Consider the following 14,933-nt stretch of genomic DNA (forward strand, 5'->3'; position numbering starts at 1 on the left):
AAAATTAACAAATACCCGAGTGACTTAGTGACCCACCACTCCCCGTTTATATTATTGGCTTGTTGGCCCTCTGCCCACAAGGCTGAAACGGTTTCGATTCCGTTAGCGATACTGCCAGCAATGCATCCATCCATCAATCAATCAATGCTAACATTTCACTTTGCGATCGTTTCGGATCGAATCAAAGCAAACAAATTGAGCCACAAAGCACGGGCCAAAATCGCCTGTCATTTCTCAAGTTCCGATCGGAACCGGTTCGCTCGAGTTTACCTGATCACGCTGGGCAAAACTTTAGTTCAAAAGCTATTGGCAAAATGGTAAGTGTCTTTGGCTTTACAAGAAAAGCTTAGGAGTGAATGGGTTGTGTATGGGAATCAATGGTTGGGTAAATATCTGGTCAAATTTATAAGTTACTGTAAAATGTAGGAAAGTTTATCTGGTAAAAAGAAGACTATTTTACAAGAGAGCTTACAAAAATGGTTTAAAAATATATATTTATTCTACATCTGAGTACTTAAAAACTAAAAAAAAATATATTTTTACAATTAGGTCAGGATATCTATAGTTTAGTTGTACCACCAAGGAGAAGGAGCGGGTGTATAGTTGTTCACATTGAGGTAATCAGGATTGCCTTGAATTACGGTTATCGTCGTGGGCACAGCCCAAGCTCGACTCTCACTCTTCTCAGGATCTTCAAGATCTGGCAAAATCCTCCTTCGATTCCATCTCAATCTTTTGCTGTTCGGCCGCTGTTTAATGGTATCTGAATTGGGGACTTTAATATTTTCCTGTACCCGCTGACGTTCGAGCTCATTTATGGCCTCCAAAATTTGATTCAACTGTTCATCGCCTTCCTTCAAAAGGCTTTGAGAACTTTGCTTTTCACTTTTAACTCCGGTTGAGAGGATAGTCACTGCGACAACAAAAACAAAAATAATCCACTGACTCGACATAGTGCTGAACTCGATCTAAAGTGTTCTCAAAGAATTATCCACATATTTATACGCCACATGAGTAGCCAACTAACAGATAAACAGATAAGCTACATCTGTTGATATTGCATCGATTATTCTTGACATCGTTCGGTTCTGTTTGTAGAAGCCCAACGTCTTACGTAATGCTGGGTAAATGTTTGGGCAACATACAAAACCAGAGATTAAAGATATAATAGAAAGAGCTCGCGCAATCAAGGTTAAGTTCAATATTTTAGGGTTAAGATACGATTTCAGTAAGAATCTAAAGATCATTTTATATATTTTTTATTATATATAATATATATTACAGTGAAGCAGAGTTATGAGCTGATAAAGAGCTTACCTAAGATCAGATCCCAAATATGTATCCACCTTATCGCAACATAAACAACAAAATGCCACTAAATAAATTTTCATGTTTTTCCTTTCGTTTTTATTCAATATAATTAAAAGTCGTTTTTGTTCATAATTGTATCTCAGAAAAAAAATATAATAATAATTGTATCTGCTATGCACGCGTCGATTGGGATGCGTGATCAAAGGAAAAAGGATTGGGGCAAGGTCGGGGTATACAAATAGATATATATATATATCGTAGAGAATATATATATAAGAGGGCACAGTATTGTTCTTTTTTTAGGGGTTTTTGTGCTTAGTGGTCTACGAGTGGCTTGGATCTCCTCGTTTTTGGGCTCGCTCCATGTATTCCGATTTGGTGACTTTTTCTCTTGGCGCAAGGAGGGATCTTACTTACATAGTATATCCGCATTTATCAGTAGTTTAATTAGTGTAATATGTGTACAAAGCTAACGAGTCCTTGGGGGAGGAGTACGAGGAGGAGGAAACTTAAAGGACGTACATATATCAAACAATTTGTAAGAGTTATTATCGCTTGTGTGGGCCATCATCCCAAGTTTTTTTTTGTTTTATAGGAGTTACAGCTGCGAATCGTGACGAGTATTCTATTCAGGATTCAATGGGGCGGATGGCGATGTGTTTATAGGGTTGGATTCGATTGGATTGGAGTGGATTTACAGGATCGTTCCGGGCTTGCGGAGCGGCAGACGACGACGCTGACCCAAGAGTCCCAGTCCACGGGCCTGCTGTTTAGTGGTGGCCTCCGTCGCCTCCGTGGTTTCCTGCTCCTGCTTTCCGGCTCCCTCTCCGGCGGACTCGTCGCTTCCTCCGGCGGACGCCTCCTCCTTGGCGGGCTGCTCCGCGGAGGAGTCCGGCGACGAGTGCTCCTCCTCAGTGGGGGATTCTGTAAAATAATACAAATCAATTAATACTTATTACCCATTGGGTGACCCAAACCAATCCGTTTATTGGATCTATTTGCAATCACATTTTAAAGTAATATACATGATAAAGATTGTGATTTGATTCTTTAAAAACCTGCTTCAATAAAATTTAAGTTCCATTTTCCAAAATTTGTAAAGGATTGCAAATTGGTGACCCAAAACTATTCTTCAAAGGTCACAACTTGTCCATTCACAATCCAATTCCTACTTTCCCACGACTGATTTAAAAATTGGTGACCCCAACACCCTACCTGTAGTGGAGGTGGCTCCCAGGTGGAGTCGTCGCTTGGCCAGCAGGGGATTGATCTTCCTGGGCGCTGGGGCGGGGGCTGCGGCTGCCTTGGGCTTGACCGCATCAGTCTTGTGCGTTAGGGCGTTGAGGCGTGGCCGGGTCTTGAGGCGATTCAGCCCGGAAACGGGGGCCGCTGGAGCGGCAGCGGCGGCGGAATCGCCCGCCTCGTTGGCTTTGTCACCGCCCTCGCCGCCCGCCTCCTCCTCCTTGACGTCATTGTGATGGCTAGTGCTATCGGCGGCGGAATCCTCGGCCGCTGGTGCTTCCTTGGGCGCCTCCGTGCTGACTCCCGATCTTCCCAGTTTGCCGCGGGGCAGCAGGCGATTGCCGCCGGCGCGGTGCAGGTTGAAGCGGGACGGACGCACCGGCTCCGCGGAAGAAGCCGCTGGAGCAGCCGCTGCGGACTTTGCCTCCTCGGTGGAACCACTGTCAGCCGCCGCCTCACCGCCCTCTGAATTGGCGGGTGCCTTGGTGGTGGTGGTGCGACTGCGTCCACGTAATCCCAATCCGGGACGACCTCTCAGAGTGCTCCTGGTGGTAGTCGAGGAGGGGGCGGCGGGTTCCGCGGCGGCGTCTCCCTCAGCGGGGGAATCCTCGTTGGGTCGCTCAGTGGTGCTCGTGGTGGTGGAGCCGCGCAGGTTGAAGCGGTTGCGAGCTATAAAAATAGTGGCGATTATTAGGAAACGTTTTTATAATTTTCATATTATTCTTAACTTAAAATATACATTCGGCTAAAGGAATATAAGGAAAATCAAGGGAGACCGCTATGATAACGAGTATAAGTAGGCTAAAATGTTGATCTTTTTTTAATATGACCCTCTTAATAATATTTGAACGTAGAATATTAGGGAATTCAGCCACAAACTCATAGAAGTATCCCCCGTTAAGATCGGAATCCAATTACGCAAGTTATGGATTTTAGAAGTGCAGTTTTTGGGTCCCTACTGAAAGCCATTGGAAATTTAGAAAAATCGAACATGAAAATGGGCTAAAATTTGGACCCCCTTTTTAAAGAAATATTTGAATGTAGAATATTAGGGAATTCAGCCACAAACTCATAAAGGTATCCCCCGTTAAGATCGGAACCCAATTACTCAAGTTATGGATTTTAGAAGTGCAGTTTTTGGGTCCCTACTGAAAGCCATTGGAAATTTAGAAAAATCGAACATGAAAATGGGCTAAAATTTGGACCCCCTTTTTATAGAAATATTTGAAAGTAGAATATTAGGGAATTTAGCCACAAACTCATAGAGGTATCCCACGTTAAGATCGGAACCCAATTACTCAAGTTATGGATTTTAGAAGTGCAGTTTTTGGGTCCCTACTGAAAGCCATTGGAAATTTAGAAAAATCGAACATGAAAATTGGCTAAAATTTGGACCCTCTTTTTGTTGATATATTTGAACGTAGAATATTACAGAATTAAACGACAAACTCAAAGAGGCATCGCACTTCTAAATCGGGGTCCAATAACTCAAGCTATGAATTATATGCTTGACCCATATATATATAATAAAAATGCAGCAAAATGTTTGTTTAATTTTCAATAGCCTTGAAATAACCCTGAGCGCAATTTATAATACTTCAGTTGGTGCTTTCACTTTCTACCAATTCGTTTCAAATAACAACTTAAATTTTCTTTCCCAAATGTCCGAAATTTTAGTTCGGACTTAAGCAGTTTGCCCTTGACCCAGTCAGCAAAGTCAGTGGCAGCAAGCTGAAGGTTAAATGCTAATAACCTATCATTCAGATGCCATATTTTAAATAAATTAGATCTAATCAGCTTAAGCTTTGAGTATTTAGTGTCGAAATAGTGCACAGAAAATCATAACTTGTTGAAAAAATTTCCAATTTATAATATAAAATCGTTGTGTTTGAAAACTTTAAGTTGCATACATATTTATGAATGTTTGTTTATGCAATATAACTAGTTTGGTAGTTAATTTCAAATTAATTTGTAGCAAATACTTACGTCTGCCTCGTGCGAAGCCCGTGCTCACAGGTTTAACTTCCTTGGCAGCAACCACTTCCTCCTCGGCGGCGGGGGCGGCGGATGATGTGGCCTCTGGTGCCGCGGTGGTGCGGGCTCCAGGACGAGAACGTCCTCCGATCGAAGGACGGGAGAAACGATCTATTGATAAAAAATAATATTTATATACGTTCCGTTAAGATTGTGGTCTAATAAGATCATTACAAGGAAGTGGAAATCTTTCATAAAGGTGTCTAAAAGTAGGCAATACTATTTTTTTTACTGCATACTTTCAGGCACCTTTAGAAGTGATTTCAAAACCCTAGGGCCCTGGCCCAACTTACTTCTTCCAGTCTTGGTGGTTTCGGGGGCCACCGGTGCCTCGGTGGTGGTGGTGGTGCTGCCGCCCTCAGCCCTGTTCAACTTGAAGCGGTTGCGTCCGGCCAGACCATTCAATCCGGATCTCCTGCCACCAAAGAGCGAAGGAGCCACCGTGGTTGTGGTGGTGGTGGTGGTTGTGGTCGGTGCCTCCGTGGTGGTGGTTGTGGTGGTGGTGGTTGTGGTCGTTGTCGTGGTGCTGGTGGAGGAAATCTCATCGGTCAGCGTGGTCAGAGCACCGTCCTCATCCGTACTGGCGGTGTCCGGGATCAAAGTGGTAGCACCCTCGGCTCCATCGGCTCCATCCGGAATGGCGGTGGTTTGCTCGTTGTTCAGGTTCTCATTGGTCAGTATGGCATAGAGATCGAGGGCGGCCTTCTCCATGGAGGGTGTGGTTTGTTCGGATTCCTCCTGCTCAACGGGTGCTTCGGCGGCTGCGGCCTCCTTCTCCTTTCTGGCCTGCTCCTCCTTGGCCTGCTGCTCCTTCTTCCTGGCCGCCGCCTCCTCCTGCTCCACAGCAATCACCGGCTTCAACTCATTTTCACCCTTGCGCGCCGCCTTGGTCTGCTTCTCATCCGTGTTGAAGGTGGCACTGTCCACCAGTTCCAAGCTGGGACGCTTGACACTGATCTTCTTGCGCTCGGCGGCCGTTTCCAGGGAGTCCAGGGCTGGCGTTGGTGGCACCTCGATGTTCTTGCCACGGCTGGGGAACCGAGTGATCATGGGCAGACGTTCGGCCTCGATGTCCTCAGAGGCGTCGGAGGATCTGCCCTTTGCCTTGCCGCTGTGCAGGCTGTTCTCACTGGGTGTGGCCGGCGTGCTCCTCTCGATATTGGTGTACCTGGTCTTGCCACGCACCTCGGGCTCCGCGGATGCCTCCACCTTGCTGGGCTCATCATCCTCTTCGTAGTAGTAAACATACTCGTACTCGTAGTCCTGGCCATTGGGACCCTTTTTGATCTCAATGCGGGACTTCTTGCTGTTCTCACTGCCTGCACCCTCGAGGGCAAAGTTCTGGTTGACGAACTCCTCGTGGGGATCCACGACTATGTCCTCGTCCAGGTTGTCGATCTTCTTGCCAGCCGTCGGCAGGGTGGTCAGCAGTGGAGCAGGTGCCTCGGTGGTGCTGGTGGACCCCCTCTTTTGGGCCAATTCCACCTGGGCGGCCTCCTCAATTTCACGTCTCACTTCGGCCAGCTCCTCCTCTTCGATGGCCCTCTTGGCCTCGATGCTCTTCATCACATCCTCGTTGATCAGGGCACTGAGAACGGGATTCAATTCAGGGCGCTCCTTGGTGGGCAGCAGGTTCATCGAGTAGTCGGCGGAATCTGTGGCCCTTATGCTGATTCTGTGGGAGGTGTGGAAGCCCTCCTCTCGCTCCGCGGCCTCCGGATGTTTGTGCGAGGTCTCGAAGGGAATCGCCGGAGCTGGGTTTTCCTCGGCCAACGTGATTTGACTATCGCTGGCAGATGTAGCAAGGGGATCCGCTGAGTCTGCCGAGGATTGAGAGGCCAGGAAGGCCAGGAGGAAACTGTAGAAGAAGAAAAAATGGGGAGTTAATAGGTTAATTAGAAATGGGGAACGAAGGCTCTATATGTAATGTAATGTAATGCAATACCATCTTTCTGTCTTCTTAAAAAAAGTTGAAGTCTTTTATTGTATTCGATTGTTCATCCTCTTATTTCTCCATTGGCTTTATTATTTCAAATTACCTAAATGGTCATTAGTTTATCAGCTTTGGTTTAACAAAAAAAGCAACTTAATTAATAGCTATTTCTTTGATAACTTTATGTGAAATTAATTTGAGAGTAATGAGCTTACTTCACCTGTGATGAAAATCTCTCCTGTCTTGACTTTAATAGCTTAAGTGCTGCCTCAGCATTATCAGTGCCCCATGTGAATTCATGACTCGATGCATTCAGCCATGTCTAACCCAATTAATCTTACACAAAAAACTCTATAATCACACCGGGCTTTAACTTCAACCTCAACTGCATTTGCTGCACACTTAAAGCAAAGTATCTTAGCTATTTAGAAATTCGAGATGTTTTACTTTGACAATCCTATCTGTAAACCGGAAACTTCTTAAATATGTAGATTCAATTTACAATTCAATAATTTTGATTTAATTGTTATTCCTCCAACTTTTAACTAAAGGTTTAATTAATAATTTTTCAATATTCAACTTTGAGTAACTTTTCATAATATGAATATTTATTTAATCTATGAGCTTGTAGCTACCCAATAATTCAGGCCAATAAAAAGACAGCCAATATCTAAAATATCCTACGATTTTATTTAAATTGCCTAGGGTATGCTTTTTATTAAATGTATGTTAAATTAAAAAACTATTTTGATAACTACAAAAATAGTTATTATTTTGCAAAGGGTATTAATCAATCCGCGATACGCCTTTTGGCCTTTCTTTCTGGTTTCTGATCGGCGCGTGCTCTTAATCAGCCATCACGGCTAGCCGGTTTTCCGTTGGCTTATTCAGCTTTTCAGCCTTTTCAGCCGTTTCAGCTTTTCAGCTCCAGCTGGCGATCTTCGATGTGCTGCCTCATCTCTAATCTGGCATGAAAAACCTTTCACAATTTCATTAGCCGCACAAAGTCGATTGCGCATGCGATCATGATTTGGCCATCATCATGTCTAGCCGCCGAATGGAGCGTGCACCACCGGCCATATCGCCGTATGCCGTATAGCACCACCGACACCACCGACACCACCGGCAATATGGCTATATAGCACCGCCACACAATAGTTCATTGGGCTCTGCGAATCCGCATTGCAATGCAATGAAAGCGATGCTCAAGGCAAACCGCAAAACGGTTCCAAAACGACCGGGAAACTAGAGCCAGGAATCGCGGACCGGTTTTCCACAACGAAAAATAAGATACAAAAGGTGTTAACCCATTTCGATACCAGACCAGATCGAACCAGATCAGAGGTCCCCAGTGTGTATGGGGTTTTCCTTTACCCAGGTATATATCCAAGATGTAAGATATAATAATCAACATTTTTCGAATTCCGAATTGATTTTGATCTTTTAAGATTGGAAATGCATAAAATCCTTTTGTGAGGACAGTTTTCTATAACTAAATTATTTTCTATTCCAAGATTTTTTCCTGTGCATGCGAACAGAGCGCTCTTGACGATAACTTTTAACATTTTGAATTATGTGCAAGTCTGGCTGGCTGGCGTTCACTTCTCGAACAAGTTTTCGGGGACCAGCGAACAACCAACAACCAACAACATGGGCTGGCAACACCTTACTGCAAAGGTAGACAACTTCAACTTATTTTAATTGCAACAGCCCCAAAAACGGGCAGCTCAACAATGGCCAAAAGCCATAAGTCTGCGACTTCAAGAAAAGTTATAATTATGGCCACATCGCCGTGCAAATAAGTCGGTGGTGCAGCGGTGTCTCCTCGGACAAAAAGGGTCTACATCGGTGGTTGGGGCCATGTTATGCATGAGGTGACAATGCGCACAGCATGTATTTTCCCATTTGGAATTGCAGTACTCGCAGCAAAATAATATCCAACAATTAGTGCTTAGTTTCGGCTGGCAAAGGCAATTTATTAAATAAAAAAAAGAGTAAAAACCCCAGTTGAAAGTTAAATGTCATTCAAGCATTTAATTCCGAAAATTGGACCATGGCCAAAGATATTAGGACCTGAACTAGCCCATCAAATGTGTGAATAAGATTCCTCAATACCAGACCATTGCCTTGATTTAAAATGAAAAAAACCAGAAACACTGAATATTAATTAACTTGTTTCAATTCGGTGTCAATCATGTTTCTTGTCCAAAACTCACGTAATTTCCCGCAGTTTATTAGCTTCAATTAGTTGCTCAGACATAATCCGTAAGTGACTCACACAGAATGTGTGTGAATCGCATTCCGAAGAATCATTTACACTCATTCATGGCAAGATCGCCTTGACTCGGATTGCCATTAAACACCTTCAGCAAAATTGGATCATTTATTGCCTGTTTTTTCGAGCATTTAACGGCATCAACTGGCATTTTGCTACTCTAAGCTGTTAAATGATGGAAATTAACTACGCTGAGTGATGATTTTTGCCTTTAATAGCTACACTGAGGGGAAATACCAGTACTAAATAAGTTATTGGGTATTCAAAAATGTATATCTTTTGAAAAAGGGGAATGGTGAACGCTAGCATTGATGAACAATTGAGGATCTCAGAAAGGGCTGAGAATTAATATAGCACTATAATAGAATATTAATATAAAATAATATTAATATGTATTACGGAATATTTCTCCATATCTCATTTAAAAACCTGATCCGCTTTAAAGTACGAAAGTAAATATAGGTTTTGCATAAAAAATTTAATTACCAGGGAGTGCTTTATTACCCGTTTATTATGCTCCTCTAAGTGCACTATTACCGCTATTGTTCGGGTAACTCTTTCGCATAGGTAATCCCCATGTGGGGGTGCCTTCAGACGGAACTCCACTCCCAATCTTAACCCCATGTTGCCCATTTTATCTCTTTTCTTTGGCGCACTGCACTTCATGCAACCTGAAAATCTGCCAAAAGGGAGTGCTGTTAATTTGTTTCTTCTTTCGGCTGTTAGCGGGTGTGGCATGCAATTTGTATTATAATTTGGCAATTCATTTTGGCCAAATACGGCAGAAGAAGTATGTATTTGCGAGCGCTTTCAGCTTCGGATTCGGAATTTGGTTTTCGGTTTTTCATAAACTTCGGCGGCCATTGACGTTTTCGAGAGGCAGTGAAGCGGCAATAAGACAGTTAAAAAACCAGATAGAAAAAAACAAAAAACTGCTAAATCGGCGGCAACAATTGCAGTGGCAACAACAATGTTGCAGCAGCCATGAAATGTAAAGTAAGTTTTGCATTGTTAAGTGGATGCGTCGTCGTCTTCGTTGTCTTGCCAAAAGGTTTGTTGACTTCACCTCTCGCGATTGCCTTTGCCTTTTCCCCCCACATAATAAATATACATGCTTTTTTCTGCATAGTTGACCTTTCCGAAAGAGAGATCGCGGCACCTCGCCGGTTTGACCTTTTGCGCGCAAAAAATTGCAATAAAAAATATCATTGCCACGCCTTCATCAAGCATATTAACCCACTGATTGACTAACTGTCCGTTTGATTGACCAAGGTTAACAGTTCGCTGCGGGCGAAAATTCGGAATCAAGCGGAGATAGCGGTCCACATGGCGTATACTTAATTAATGTGGAAATCAACTTTTTTTTTAAATTCTGCTGCCAAGAGAAGGGATAACTTAGTATACAACTTATATGAAGCTATTTCCAAAGCCCTAATTATAATAAAATGAACTATTTCAAAAGCAAAAATCCCGTATTTAGCTAATTTTAGTAATAATTCCTTAACAATTCATTCCTACAAAATATTTTAATATCCTTGAACAAACTTATTATATGGAAAATTCATTTCCCATATAAAAACATTGTGTCCCCTTTATTTTTAAACTAACAATTACTTAGTATATTAAAAATAATTAATTTTATAATATAAAATATGTTTGTGTGGCGGCCTAAAAGTACTGTTTCCTCTACATATTCAAATATTTCTATAGAAATAAATGTTTTTCCCAAGGAGAGGTCATAATTAAACACTATCATTATGCCTACCAAAATAACAGCTGCATAGTAAACCCAAAACTAACTTTGCGTAATCCGCCAAATCGTTAACTTGACCTTGAACGGCTGCAATTGTTTTTCTTGTTTTTTTTTCTATCTCTGGCCCCTTCCCCTAAATAATTTCCTAATATTTTGCTATTAGTTTTATAAAGTTTACTTACATTTTGAGCAGCATTTCGAGCTGTGTTTGTTGCTGTTGCTGTGGTCCTAGGTTGCTCTCCTTGTTGTTGTTGTCAATGCTGTTATAACAACTTTTTCGTTAACTGCTTTTTTACATAAATTTTATTGACACTTTTGAAAGTCAACTGCCTGCTTCAGCTTCAACGAGAAAACAAAACAAAAAACAGTAAAAAAATGGGTGTAAAAATAAATAAACAGAGTGTAAAAATTGAATGACAGAAATTGATTTTTCGAAAAATCTTTAATTGTTATGCACTTTGGATTTTGTATGTGCGCGTTATTTTTTTTTTAACATTGGACACATTAGCTGCTGTTGTTTTTGTTGTTTAGTTGCTTTTGTTGATGTTGTTCACTTTGGTCATTTTTCAAGTTGCACTTTCACTTTTCACTTTTAGTTTACGTTTTGTACACTATTTTTGGTTGTTTGTATATTTTTTTTGTCAGCAGCAGAAAATCAAATCAATTAAGGAAATCGAATTTGTTTTTGGGTGAGGGAGTGTGTTGAAGTGTGTGGTGATTAGTTGGGTAGCAAAAAAAAAACTCAAAATAGGACTGGAAAACTTTATGGTTATTTTTGAAACTTACAAAAAAATATTGAAAAAAATTGTGTGTTTTAAAAATCACTTTTAGCGGCTTTTTCGCGCTCAAGTTTCGACTGGGCTTTGACTTCTTGAACCACTGGTAACGCTTATTTTATATGGCCAACCAACACACACAAACACACGCACACACACACACACACACCTGCCGGGAGGATATGTCGGCAGTACCATGGACTTTTTGTGAAGACCTCTCTATATATATAGTGATATATATATACGTTTATCTCGGGTCTTCGGGGAGCAGTCACTTTCGATTTCGCTGCCAGCTGAACGTGAAATGGCAAAATGATGAACGCTCCAACCATCGAAAACCGTTGCCGTTGCCATTCTGCCGCCGTCGACCGCGGCAGCGACTGCGGCAGAGGCTGCGACTTCGACTTCGACTTCAACTTCGGCTTTAACATATCGGTAACATCGGGCATTGGGGATTGGGGATCGGTGCTCGGGGGCCCCTGGGGTCTTGACTGTGCGAGGGAGAGGGCTACAGAAGCGCAGAACGATCGACAGGAGCGCTGGTCTCTTTTTTGTCTTTTTCGGTTACGACCATGTTAACACTAAATCATTCACACCTGCCGCCGATCGTTGTTGCTTTTCAATGGCGTTCGGCCACTAGGAAGTTCAAAACTGCACTAGTTTCGGCGGATCGGAGAGGGACTCCAGAAAAAAACCCACACTCGCAGAAAAAGTTAAGATTGGTAGTTCCCTTTGCTGAAAATAAATAATATATGTACTTAGGCGCTTATACTCAGTTTGGTAAAATATGATAGCCCATGTACTTTTGATAGAAACAAGAAAATTATAGAAAGCAAGTACCTAAAGAATTCGCGTTCTTACAAAAATGTCATAGTAATATAATCCGGTGCTCTAAATTTGTATACATTTTCAATTTATATATTTATATTATATATATATGTTTCAAGAAATTATTAAGGAAGGAAATATCTATATTTTTTGGACAGTTTTTTATCTCTATTACCTAAGTAGACCCCTACAAAAATGAATATTGCAAATACATTGCACTCAAAAAATGTATAAGTTCATATGGAACAGTGGCCCTTTTTCAATTGAAGTTCTTATTAAATTAAACAAGTTCTACATGGGTTTTTCACCTGATAATCAAAAATTTCCCGCCACAAAATATGGTATAAGCATACTTAAAAGCTGGGACATCAATACGAAACTGATACGGATATGCTTTATGCTTTTTTCTTTGTGCAGCAGCGACATTCACTTGCATTTTTTGGGATGCTCTCTGGTCGCCGCGGTCTCAACTAACTGCTGCTGATTTCATAAGCCAAAACTGGTTGGCAGCTGGTCTCAAGGCCGTTTGCTCGTTCGTTCGTTCGTCGCCGTCGCCGTCGTTGATTAACCGCATTACACATACGCCGCGTTGGCCGCAGTGGCCGCTTTTTTAACCGCTTCGCCTGCAATTAGCAGGGCACGCAACATGCTCGTATGCAAGCCAACCGACAGATCATCACCCCGATCTCCCTGGCCGCCCCTTTCCCGCCTCCGAGTGATATTATCCAATCTGTGGGGCTTATTGATTAACCGTTGCTCATTTGCCTACCGAGTATTTATGCAATTCCAGCAGCGAGATCACCAACTGGCCAACTGGATGCGCCATAGGTGGGGATACATACATCGTTAGTTCGACTCCGAAAGGTGGGGCGAAAACCCCACTAAAAAAACACCTGCGGACCAGAGTGCAAGTGTCCAACTGACACCTTTTCTCGCCATCCAGGGTATAGAGAGTATAATACTGGATGTTTACCTAACTCAAAAGAGAACCATATTCATAAGTCGAAAGTAGAAATTAATTCAAAATATATTATTTTATAATTTATACCAATTCACACAAGTTACCACGGTATATTCTTAAGCAGCGAATTCTTCAGATTCATAAACATGCTTATAAAAGTCATCACAGAGCTCTTATTTATCAGCAAAACATTTTAAAAATGGTTTAGTATTGTATATAAGTTAAATCGCTAACATTAAAATATATATAAAGGGTATTTTTTGGTCGATTTCATGGGCATCTTTCTTCTTCTTCTAAATATTTCAGCTGTTTTGAGTTGGGCTTCAGTTACGCTTTGAGTTTGGTTTGGTAATCCCCACAAAGTGGTTAAAATCAACCTGTACCCCGAAGCCAACATCTCTTTCTTCCTCTGTCTTATGCCATCTCCCTCTTTCCCTTTTTTGGATTTTGTTTACTTTGCAAGTGATTGATCAATCGATTTTCTAATTAGCATTGATCGATAAACTGGAACGAAAAGTGTTTTTTTTTCATCAGGTGCTCTTTACTTTTCTGGTCCCCCTCTTTTTGTTTGTATTTTGTTGGCTTGCAAATTCGATTATATGATAAATATTTGCAAATACCGAGAGGGGCAAACAGAAGAGGCTAAGAGCTTCCTTCTTTGCAGCGAGTGCAGCGAACCGGGAAGTGATCCTGAGTACCATATATGTGCATAATTAAGGGATCCTTAGGCACCTTATGTGGCCTTGGTTTTCCCCCGTGGATTTTGCCTTTTTTGCAGCAGCAGCAGCAGCTGCATGGACTGATTAAATTTCAGGTGATCGTCTTTTAGGAATATAAAAGTATACACAAGTGACTCAAGCTATTCCGAGGTCACATTGATCAAGTTACTCGGGCACATTGCTATGGATGCCACGATACGGACATACAAAAAACCCAACTAAAAAACTACGTACATGAAAATGAGAAAAAGATAAAGAAAGAAAACCAGGTTTCGATCGGGTGAAACAGGATGCATTATTGTGGGGAGTGCCTCGAGGTCAGAAGTCGAGTTTCGATGGTCATAAAAAAGTGCACGGGAGTGCTAATCGACTGAGGGCGTGGCACTTTGAGGCGGTGTCTCAAGGACGGAGTCAGGAATATGGAGGTATAATGATTGATAATAATGATGGCGATGATAATTACAATGGCACTGATTAAGGTCGGGGAGTGGGCAATTTGGTAATTGCATAAGACAAAAAAGTGGGGAAGAATTTAAAGGAGAGGCAACCGAGTTACCATTGTTAACTTTGAAGATATGTGGGCTATTTTTAAAAGTCTTTTATTTTGTACATCAAAAAAATATATATCATTGTCAAATTAGCAAAATAAATAGTCTCTTTTAATTAGCAAAATATTGTAAATTTTATGTGCGAATTATTGAAAAAGTTAATGCTGTAATCCCAAGATCACACTTTTAAGAGTCTTAACCAAAAGCCAAGACCGATGACATCACAACGACGCTTTTAAGCCAGTTGCTTTTGCCAATTCATGGGCCAAAAAAATAAAGAAAAACTCCAAATACCCGGTACCATTTCAAAGGAACCCAACCGGGAGATAAAAACACTTCAGGTACCGACTCTTTTATGTATTGTAAAAAACTCATAAAATTGTAATAAAAACAAAACCAGCAAAGGGGAGAAAAAAAGAAAAGAAACAACAACTGTTATCCAACATTTCAAGTGTTCGAGAGTGTATATATATAGAGATATAGATATATATATATATATGCTATATGTGGCCGTATCTGCATACAGATGTACGCAAACAGGAGTGGCCAACTT

The 14,933-nt window shown here is 41.7% G+C and overlaps 2 protein-coding genes across 3 annotated transcripts; both read right to left on the minus strand.

Annotated features, from left to right (window-relative positions):
* Positions 1 to 507: 507 nt before the first annotated feature.
* Positions 508 to 957, minus strand: LOC108016757 (uncharacterized). Its single transcript, XM_017083503.4, has one exon. It carries the CDS (start codon positions 951 to 953, stop codon positions 567 to 569), a length of 387 nt encoding a protein of 128 aa, XP_016938992.2. The 5' UTR covers positions 954 to 957; the 3' UTR covers positions 508 to 566.
* Positions 958 to 1,380: 423 nt separating this feature from the next.
* LOC108016549 (nucleolar and coiled-body phosphoprotein 1) lies at positions 1,381 to 11,650 on the minus strand. 2 transcript variants are annotated; one of them, XM_036820668.3, is made up of 6 exons: positions 11,520 to 11,650; positions 10,731 to 10,887; positions 4,881 to 6,445; positions 4,540 to 4,698; positions 2,527 to 3,222; positions 1,381 to 2,235 (listed from the first exon to the last, which is right to left on the minus strand). In XM_036820668.3, exons 2-6 carry the CDS (start codon positions 10,742 to 10,744, stop codon positions 2,006 to 2,008), a joined length of 2,664 nt encoding a protein of 887 aa, XP_036676563.2. In that variant the 5' UTR covers positions 10,745 to 10,887; positions 11,520 to 11,650; the 3' UTR covers positions 1,381 to 2,005. The 2 variants fall into 2 exon arrangements, with proteins under 2 accessions (XP_036676563.2, XP_036676564.2); XM_036820669.3 differs by having other exon boundaries at positions 11,494 to 11,632.
* Positions 11,651 to 14,933: the final 3,283 nt, after the last annotated feature.

Source organism: Drosophila suzukii, chromosome X (genome assembly GCF_043229965.1).
Source record: "Drosophila suzukii chromosome X, CBGP_Dsuzu_IsoJpt1.0, whole genome shotgun sequence".
Classification (NCBI taxonomy): domain Eukaryota; kingdom Metazoa; phylum Arthropoda; class Insecta; order Diptera; family Drosophilidae; genus Drosophila; species Drosophila suzukii.

What these genes read in the sequence shown, in the direction of transcription:
- LOC108016757 (XM_017083503.4), bottom strand. Translation starts at nt 953, where the DNA reads ATGTCGAGTCAGTGGATTATTTTTGTTTTTGTTGTCGCAGTGACTATC.
- LOC108016549 (XM_036820668.3), bottom strand. An exon ending in AACCACCAAGACTGGAAGAA is followed by an intron (nt 4,699 to 4,880) that starts GTAAGTTGGGCC and finishes TTTTATCAATAG; the next exon opens with ATCGTTTCTCCCGTCCTTCG. An exon ending in GGGCTTCGCACGAGGCAGAC is followed by an intron (nt 3,223 to 4,539) that starts GTAAGTATTTGC and finishes CTATTTTTATAG; the next exon opens with CTCGCAACCGCTTCAACCTG.